This window comes from Miscanthus floridulus, chromosome 8 (genome assembly GCF_019320115.1).
Source record: "Miscanthus floridulus cultivar M001 chromosome 8, ASM1932011v1, whole genome shotgun sequence".
NCBI lineage: Eukaryota > Viridiplantae > Streptophyta > Magnoliopsida > Poales > Poaceae > Miscanthus > Miscanthus floridulus.
In genome coordinates, this window is record NC_089587.1 from 83,224,840 (window position 1) to 83,233,884 (window position 9,045).

The window sequence follows — 9,045 nt, forward strand, 5'->3', positions numbered from 1 at the left end:
GACGAGGAGGATGTTGAGGAACTTTCGGAGTGCCCCGATCACCGCCCGAGCTCCTTCGAGAGAGGCAAGCCCCGGAGCATTTTTCTCCCTGGTTTGCGATTATTAATTAATGCTTTTACTTTAATTGATGCATTACGTTCAGGAGTTGTTTGCAACCGTTGCTGCATTATATCTTGTCTACCTTTGTTATACTATATCCTTGTTACCCTGGTATCCGTAGTCGAGTCAATGCTTAGCTAGCTTAGACCGGTAGAAGTCGGGTGATTTTCTATCACCTGCGAGCTATAGGTGGTTACCTGGATCTGCTCGGATAACTATATAGTCATGGTATAACTAAGTGTTAATCTGAAGTTGAGACTTACAGGGTTTTGGACTGTAGTGCTTTCCATCTGTGTCGATTAAGGACCGACCGTTGTTGGGCCTCGGGTCATGTTGAACGCATGCCTTACATTTAGCTGGCCGAATAACGTACCTTTCGACCGTGAAGCTGGGAGATTATTCAGGCCGAGTGGATTGCCTATAGCGCACTGTACCGGAGTAGGTGTGGTAGGACATGGGGGCGTGATGATAAGACCGAAAGGCAGTCGGTCGGCCCCCGAGTACATGTGGTTCCTAGCAAACTCAAGATTATTTTTCCTGGATAGTTGACTCGGTGACCGATACCTTACTTTAGCAGGTGAGTGAGGTTTGTGTAAGGAATAAATTACCAACTGGTTAATAATCGATTCGAATCGCCATCGTTCATTGGATAGTGAACACTTGACTTGAGTTACTTCATCGTAGTAATATTGATGGAACACTTGGACAGTTATAATGGATATGACATTATGGAGGTTGTTGATGATCATTGGTTATCATTATTTGCTTAATCACAAGCTTGCTCTAGTATAGGTGCAAATGTAGTCGATAGGTTAATAATAATTAACTTGACAATAATGCTTTTGGAAAGGTTCTTAAAATGCTAAAAATGCCTTTTTGCAAATGAGTCAGCTACCCTACTATAAAGCCCTTCATAATCCTTGGTGTCACTTTATTTTCGGTTATGTCGGGTAAGTCTAGCTGAGTACCTTCTCGTACTCAGGGTTTTGTTCCCACTTGTTGCAGATGGGCAGATGTATTACGGCTACTGTATCAACTGCCTTTATCCTGCGATGGGTGATACTTAGGACCATGGGCATGTTCATTCCTTACGTCTCGTCTAATGCTTTTGTTGGAGATGATCATCAGCTGGCACTGTACTTGAACTCCGTGTGAGTGTGTGTGGTTTTGAACAAATGGCTTCCGCTACTTCTATTTGAATTCGATTTGTAATAATTATGTTTAAACTCTGATGTACCTGTGATGCGAACTTTTATGTAATATGTGATGGTGACCGCTAAACTTATTATGATCTTGGCTGGTATGTGAGTTGTTTTGAAATCCTTCGTGATTTCACGGACTACCGGGTTATACGGGCTTAAGTTTGCTAAATCGTCTGCTCTGACGAGTGATTTTCTTACTTAATTTCGTATAATTGGTCGGTTCTGTTACAGCTCTGCTCTCTATTTTTGGAGAGCGAGAAATCAATTATAGAGGATAGAGATAGAATTTAAAAAGTGCTGGAAGGGATTTTGTCATTAAAAATCTTTATTCCTATCAATACGAAAATATAAAGAGGCTCTTGGAGTTGCTCTAGGTGAGTGACATTCCTTTTATGTGTACTTTCGTCTCTCGACCATTTCCTCTGTCTCTCTTTTAATGAACACTATATACCCAAAAGCAATATACTTTCCAAAGTTTAACTAAGTTTATAAGAAGAGTATTCATACTTATAACACAAAATAGATATACTATAAAAATACATCTTCTTATGAATCTAATAATAATTAGAATGATACCTTTTTGTATAGATTTAATCAAGCTTAAAATAGTTTGACCAAGTACTATACTACAATTACATTCTCTTCATGATGACATGTTACATTTGACTTTGCATTATCTTCTATGCATGTCTTTTGATTATTAATATCTTCTATAATATACTTTTAAATCATTCAATTTTATAAGATTTGCAAGTATTTTGACCACAAATATACTACAATTACATTCTTTTTCATGATGGCACGTTACATTTGACTTTGCACGACCTTCTATGCATGTCTTTTGATTACTAATATGTTCTATAATATACTCTTAAATCATTCGATTTGTAAGATTTGCAAGTATTTTGACTGAAAATATACCAATATATCTTGTACGTGTCCAAATTAGAATATTAAAAGCTATTGACGCTGGTTGTTTTAAGATTTGTTGACTAGATATCCTATCCTAAGACTGTCTTCAATAAAAGATCTATATGGACATCAAATCCAAACTGGATAGCAATAGACCCTAAAACGGCCTCCAACATAGTGCCTATACAGGAGACCTATTTTTTTTTTTTTTTTTGCTTGAGAGCCACAACCCATTTACAGAAAGGATTCGCTTTTTGATCCTGTTATTGGAGAAGATGCCAAATGAGTATTAAACCCTTTGCCTATAGCGCTATCCATAGGTCGAATGAGTCTTATATTTTAGGTGTTGTTGTTGAAGATAGTCTAAAAGACATGTTTTTGTGAGCGGATGTGCATCACACAAATAAATAATTTCAGCTGGGTCAAAGTGTAAAGGGCTATCTTCCATTTTCTTTTTATTAGAATGCAAGCAGCACCGTACTAGAAGCCACGCCGTGTTCAGTTCCGGTTGCTCCCAAAAAAATTCCAGAACCAGATCTCAACAATAAATCCAGGCTTGCTCCTTCGCTGGACACTGAATCATCAAGGCGCAGCGTACTTGCAGCAAAATTTTCAGTGATTTCGAGCAAAATCTGGTCTGGTTTGCCTCAAATTCGTCTTTCTTTTGGGGGGCTTTCTTACGGGCCATGTCGCAGCACGACGACGACCTTGCCGGAGTTCATCCGGAAGAAGGAGACCGCCACGGCGTTCGAATGGATGACTCCGACTACGAGGACGATGAGTTGGACCAATCTGTAAGCGTACCCGCCCGCTGCTCTGTTCTTTGTTCTTGAGAGTCGAGACACGAGATTTTGCTCTGAAATGCTCCTGCTTTGGTTTTTTTTTAGCCCTGTTTTTTATTTCTTTGTTCATCCTCAATCTCCTAAGTGATGCCGTTCCCATGCCTTGATTTTGCATAAATTATACTCTATATGTGAAGCTTGCTCTGAACTGATGATAAATGCTTATCTAGTTCAATGCAGAGTTTTGCTTTTTTTTTTTAACGTAACAGAGTTTTACTTTGATTGCGACCTTTTTTTTAGTCTCTATCGTTTCTGTCACTAGCTTTTGAGGATGCAGTTAGAAAAAATTGGTATGGTCTAACAGAAAAGGCAATTTTGTGTTTGTAGACTAGTAAAGCGACTGAACATATCACGGCTATGGATGTGAAGAAGGGGAAGGATATACAAGGGATCCCCTGGGACATGATGGCGACTACAAGAGACAAGTACAGGCAGTCCAGGTTGCAGCGGTATGCCAACTTTGAGAACGTACCTAATTCCGGAAGGATTTCAGAGAAGGCATGGCATTTTCAGACTAATTACCTGGTTGAGTTGAGTATCTCGTTAGGCCAAGTAAAATTTTATGTGGCGATATTGGTGCAGGAATGCATGCCTGCAGAGAAAGGCCAGCTCTACTATGCGTTTCAGCACAACACAAGGTCGGTGAAATCGACCATCCTTCATTTCCAGGTGAGCCATGGTTTCGAGCGTTTCTCGTTCCAAATGTTAGTTTTAGAAGATTGTTAGATGTCATAATTGAGACAGTTTATCTGCTCTCTTTTTCTTTCTTTCTTGAAGGTTTGTCAATCACGTGTTGAAGTTGAATTATTCTAGAAGATTGTTAATTGCTTGGCATGTTTCTCATGTCTGACTAGAAAGAGGAGGCTACTTATCTTGAGTAACTAGTAAACTGAAACGCTCCTTAAGTAATACCACCAAGAGTTTAGCCTTTTCTGATTCCCCTCGACATTTGCGTAGCCGGACAGCGGCAACTCAGTTAAATTGCAATTGTGGTATCCTAACACAGGAACAGACATTCAGAATGAACTATTCTCAAAAATGAATTAACATTTCTATTTCATAATTTTGGGAGCCAGCTGCTCTATTTTTAAGCAAGTACAATGTAGGGCCTTGTAGCTCTGTACGTATGTTATACCAAACAATCAGATGCTCTGATGGTATTAGTTGCCTTCTCAGGTCCTGCAAATTTGTTAAGCTCGTTCCATCCCTGTTTTGCAGTTGAGAAATTTAGTATGGGCAACGACAAGGCACGATGTGTATCTTATGTCAAACTTTTCTGTGCTTCATTGGTCAGCACTGACTTGTAAAAAGCAAGAAGTCATTGATCTTCAAGGACATGTCACACCATGTGAGGTACATATCACTTTCCAAATATTCATTTCAACTTTTCATTTTTCTTCCAGAGCCTTGTCTATTTGATTTATGGTAACACAGCCTTATGTTCTTTGTGCTTTGACTTCAGAAGCACCATGGGAATTACTACGAGGGATTTTATCAGACTCCAGTTAGTACTTTGGCAGTGAAGAATAACTTGCTTGTTATTGGTGGGTATCATGGGGAAATAATATGCAAGGTGATATTTTTCATCCTCAATGTCTTTTCCTATTTTTGCCTTCTAGAAGATTTTGTAATCAGGGTTTGATGCTTATTTGTTTGCCTGGGGAATGAAGTTTCTGGATCATCAAGGAGTAAGCTACTGCTGCAAGTCAACACATGATGACAATGGTATTACTAATTCTTTGGAGATATTTGAGAAACCTAGGTACTTTATTTTTCGCAGGCAATCAAATCGATTATTTTGCTTATGAGGAATTGAAATGCTTGAATCTCAATATAACGATGTTTCTTGTCCATTTCTTTGCAGTGGTTCTCTGCACTTCCTGGCGTCAAACAATGATTGTGGACTTAGAGACTTTGACATGGAAAGATTTCAAATATGCAATAACTTCCGTTTTGCTTGGCCCGTGAATGTAAGTCTGCAGTACATTCTTTAACTGTCTATTTTTAATGCTGGATATGTTGCATAGCTTGTTGAATTTTCCATTTTTCCATTTAATTCTAGCTGCTGAAGTCAATGCTCAATGATTTGTCAAAAGTGTCTTAAATGAGGACAGAAACAGAGTACTGAATCCTGTTTTGGCCCCTGATTAATTTTCTGCAGCATACATCATTGAGCCCTGATGGTAAACTTGCTGCTATTGTGGGGGACAATCCTGATGGACTTCTGATTGATGCTAATTCAGGAAAGGTAAGTGGTACGCAGTGTACAGTCACCGATTTTATTAATAAATGCATAATTCATATATACAAGCTTGCATCTGTTTGTTTCTCGCAGACGGTTCATGAACTCCATGGCCATTTGGATTACTCCTTTGCATCAGCATGGAATCCAGATGGCCGAACATTCGCCACTGGAAACCAAGACAAGACATGCAGGGTCTGGGACATCCGCAATCTCTCCAAATCAGTTGCTGTATTGGGTGGCAACATTGGAGCCATCAGATCGATTCGCTACACATCCGATGGGAAGTTCATGGCGATGACTGAACCCGCGGATTTCATCCACATCTTTGATGTCGAGAGTGGGTATAGCAGGAAGCAGGAACTGGATTTCTTTGGTGAGATTGCAGGCATATCGTTCAGTCCTGACACTGAAGCTCTCTTTGTTGGTGTGCATGATCGCGTATTCAGCTGCCTCCTCGAGTTCAATCGGCGACGGTTCTACTCGTACCTTGATTCGCTACTGTGACATAGTGCTGGTAGAGACCTGTGAGGTCGACATCACAGGTTGTAGAAACAAGAAAATTGTGTATATTTTCATAGGTGTTGCTGTGAAGAAACTGGAGAATGGTGCGTTTACTTTTGCTGAACAAGCTGTAGGTATTCAGCAAGCCATCTTTTCAGAGATTTGTGCTGCTGCTGTAACGTTGTTGTATATAAAGTGTTACTTGATCAGTGGTTTCACACAAGTTTTAGCTTTAGATCCAGTTCGCCATCTCTTACAAGACCATTGCTCAGGTTCGTCAAAACCAGCAGATATGTTCAGGTTCAGTGACAATACCAGGCACCAGCGCACTTGACATGTCACATGTGCAAGAATTTTGACCTGCTTAAAGAAAGGCATATGAAGAACCAAGATGTAGCAGCATATTGATCTTACAGACTGAGATATTATGAGTACGAGGCTAACTCATGAACACAAGTTACAAGGGAACTTTCACAGGCGTGTTTACACAAAGGTTTCCCAATATACTCTCGTAATAAGGGTTTCCAGATATACTCTCATACAATCTCAAGTAGGTACAACCTTGGTAGACGAGGGTGAGAGCCGCATAAGATAGGTTGCCATAGCAATACACAGCAGTAAAAACTGAACAAAACAAAAGAGTGAAACCCTACTCGCCTTATATCGCAGCTGCAACACTTCTGAACTATTGGACAGCTCTTTGCACTGCAGTTGTAGCTTCTCTGCCATCTCCTCTAACGCCATTGCTCTGCTTTCAGTGTGTCGGAGTTTAAGTCCAAGCAGCTTGTAATCTTCAGATAGAGACTTTTGCGTTTGGTATAGAGCCATTTGATCCTCAGCCAGAGTTGCTGAGGCTTGATAAGCTCTAGTCAGGATGATGCACTGAATCTCTGACTCCATCCTCTCCTGGTAGAGTTGATCAAGTTGACACTGTGACAACATAGTGGTTTTCCCTGGTTGCACTTGACTGCGAATTGCCTCAAGTTCATATATTCTTGAAGCCTTCAGCTTGATCAAGGCTAATGCTTCTTCCAACCTGGACTCAAGATGTTTTATCTTTATCATTAAGTCTTCATTAGGTTCCTCGACATGGACTGACCCACTCCATTCATTGTCATGGACATCAAACTCATCACTTGGCTCTTTCCCGATCGCCGTGATTTTTTCTATCTCTGCAATATGCATAGGAGAAATGCAAATGACTATATGTAGAGGATAATACTATTTCAACCCACTACATATGAAATGTAAACACGCTGCTGGTGTTAGCAAATGAAATGAAATGGAATTTAAGGGGAAAAACATATAAGTGCAGTATGTAGTGCAACATTTTATTGAAATATCCCTACAACAGATGACCACTACACAGTGCAGCGTTCCAGGAAACTGAGCAAACTAAGCTAAGTAGCTGGTAAATCCTGATTTACCACTCTGAAGCATGAGAAATATGTGGCAATGTGGACTTACGGATCCTCACAGATGCAGACAGACAAACTACATCTTAAAATAACTTCGATTAGACAGACAGTTCACACATACTACAGAGTGGAGTTTGAATAGCAGGGTTTGGTTTGCGAAAGAATCATAAGGTTCTGAAATTGCATATATCTCATCTCATGGAAATAAGCATAGGCAATTTGAGCATATACCATTCTCCAGCGCTTCCTGTGCTCTGTGAAGTACCAAAATCGACTCATTGCAAGGATCAGCACCCCAATACATCCTTCCATTGCCACCGTTCCCAACACTCTCCTCACCAGCACTTGACCGGACCGATCTGCCCACCACACTACTGCCATTCCCTCTGCAGCGACCCGTAGATCGGACCTCCTGGCTCAGCTGCTCCTCGTCACCGTGGCCACAGCAACCAGAGAAGATCCTGCGAACGCCATTGAGGCCGGCGGCACCCAGCTGCTGCCGGGCCTTCACGGCGTTGGAGCTGCGGCGGTCAGACTCGACGCTGGACCGCGAGCAGTCTGCCGCGGTGGAAATGGAAGCGGCGGCGCGGGGGCGCGGCCTGTCCCGCTCCCGCTCACGCGGGAAGAGCACCACCGAGGCGTGGTCGCAGCGCGGGAGCGGCACGCGCGGCGCGCTCGCGGCCGTGGAGGATCTGCTGCTTCCGTCCTCGCTGTTGCCTGCGCCGACGGAGAAGCCGAGGCCCGGACCCGGGCCCGGCGGCGGAGGGATGAGGCAGGACTCGACGGAGGCGGTGGAGCTCTCGGAGGCGGCGGACGCGTCGTGCTTCCCCTTGGGCGCGCCGGCGGCGGCGAGGGGCAGCCAGCGCTTGTGGAGCTGCTCATCGCCCTCGCCCCCGCCGCCAGTGCTGTCCCTCGGCCGTTCCTGGTCCCGCCGGATACGCCGCCAGCGACGGAGGCCGCGGCCCTTGGTGGCGGCCGCCGCGGGGGACGGGGAGGGGAAAGTCTTGATCTTGGGAGCAGCCACCGCCCCCGGGGACTCGGCGGGGCCGTTCGCCACGGCGTTCACGCTGGGCATCGGAGGAGAGGAGCAGGCCAACCGCGACGGCGGGTAGGGGGGACAGGAGCTATTGGGGGCGGCGGGGGCTTTTGGGTTTTATCGTCTATAGTGCTCTCCTCGTGCCCTCGTGGGCTGGGAATTCCTGTGCCGCGTGGGAGTGTGGGAGCGGGGGCGCCAGCGGAACTGCAACGTCGAGACGACGAGGAGAGGGGAAACGAGGAAATTATTTGATAGTTTGTGTACGGGGCACTCGAGTATTAGACCGAAAACATTTATTTTTTTCTCAGCTTCTTCTTCCTCAAGCACCATGTGTCACCGCCGTCTACCGTCCACCGTATCGCCGCTGTACGTAAGGTCTCCCGCTCCCCTCGCCACCGTCATGGTCATGGGTGCCCCTGCCCCCCCGACTTGGCCCAGCCGCCTTCTAGCCATCGGAACCGTAACAGCCGCCCTCTCGTAGTCCCACCGTTTCCACTGCGTAGTCAGCCTGCCTTCCTTTTTAAGCCCTTTCTAAGCCTGTTGGAGTTGGAGAAGAAGATAGGGAGAGGCTGGAGATAGAGAAGAAAAAGTGTTGAGAGAAAGAGGAACACTAAGTGTCATTTAACATTTCTCTTTTTTCTGCTATTTTGGATTTGCCAACAGAATTGCAAGTGCGTAGGATAGACTGACGAGATGCGAGGACAAATCTAGGCTCTTCTTCTGGACGAAGCCCATTTGTTTGGTCACACATGGAATACAGGAGTGATGCCTGTTCGTTTGTCTTATAATC

The 9,045-nt window shown here is 43.9% G+C and overlaps 2 protein-coding genes across 3 annotated transcripts; one reads left to right on the top strand and one right to left on the bottom strand.

Moving 5' to 3' along the window:
- The first annotated feature begins 2,685 nt into the window (after nucleotides 1-2,685).
- LOC136476842 (uncharacterized WD repeat-containing protein C2A9.03-like) lies at nucleotides 2,686-6,042 on the top strand. Of its 2 annotated transcripts, XM_066474808.1 has the most exons (10): nucleotides 2,705-2,807; nucleotides 2,909-3,007; nucleotides 3,383-3,553; nucleotides 3,638-3,724; nucleotides 4,274-4,408; nucleotides 4,518-4,628; nucleotides 4,726-4,817; nucleotides 4,920-5,025; nucleotides 5,217-5,303; nucleotides 5,391-6,042. In XM_066474808.1, exons 2-10 carry the CDS (start codon nucleotides 2,966-2,968, stop codon nucleotides 5,802-5,804), a joined length of 1,245 nt encoding a protein of 414 aa, XP_066330905.1. In that variant the 5' UTR covers nucleotides 2,705-2,807; nucleotides 2,909-2,965; the 3' UTR covers nucleotides 5,805-6,042. The 2 variants fall into 2 exon arrangements, with proteins under 2 accessions (XP_066330904.1, XP_066330905.1); XM_066474807.1 differs by having other exon boundaries at nucleotides 2,686-3,007.
- Nucleotides 6,043-6,188: 146 nt separating this feature from the next.
- On the bottom strand, nucleotides 6,189-8,668 carry LOC136476841 (WPP domain-interacting protein 1-like). The gene is made up of 2 exons (XM_066474806.1): nucleotides 7,451-8,668; nucleotides 6,189-6,973 (listed from the first exon to the last, which is right to left on the bottom strand). Exons 1-2 carry the CDS (start codon nucleotides 8,292-8,294, stop codon nucleotides 6,348-6,350), a joined length of 1,470 nt encoding a protein of 489 aa, XP_066330903.1. The 5' UTR covers nucleotides 8,295-8,668; the 3' UTR covers nucleotides 6,189-6,347.
- Nucleotides 8,669-9,045: the final 377 nt, after the last annotated feature.

What these genes read in the sequence shown, in the direction of transcription:
- LOC136476841 (XM_066474806.1), bottom strand. Translation starts at nt 8,294, where the DNA reads ATGCCCAGCGTGAACGCCGTGGCGAACGGCCCCGCCGAGTCCCCGGGG. An exon ending in ACAGGAAGCGCTGGAGAATG is followed by an intron (nt 6,974 to 7,450) that starts GTATATGCTCAA and finishes TGCATATTGCAG; the next exon opens with AGATAGAAAAAATCACGGCG.
- LOC136476842 (XM_066474807.1), top strand. Translation starts at nt 2,900, where the DNA reads ATGTCGCAGCACGACGACGACCTTGCCGGAGTTCATCCGGAAGAAGGA. An exon ending in CGACCATCCTTCATTTCCAG is followed by an intron (nt 3,725 to 4,273) that starts GTGAGCCATGGT and finishes CCTGTTTTGCAG; the next exon opens with TTGAGAAATTTAGTATGGGC. An exon ending in ATGGGGAAATAATATGCAAG is followed by an intron (nt 4,629 to 4,725) that starts GTGATATTTTTC and finishes TGGGGAATGAAG; the next exon opens with TTTCTGGATCATCAAGGAGT.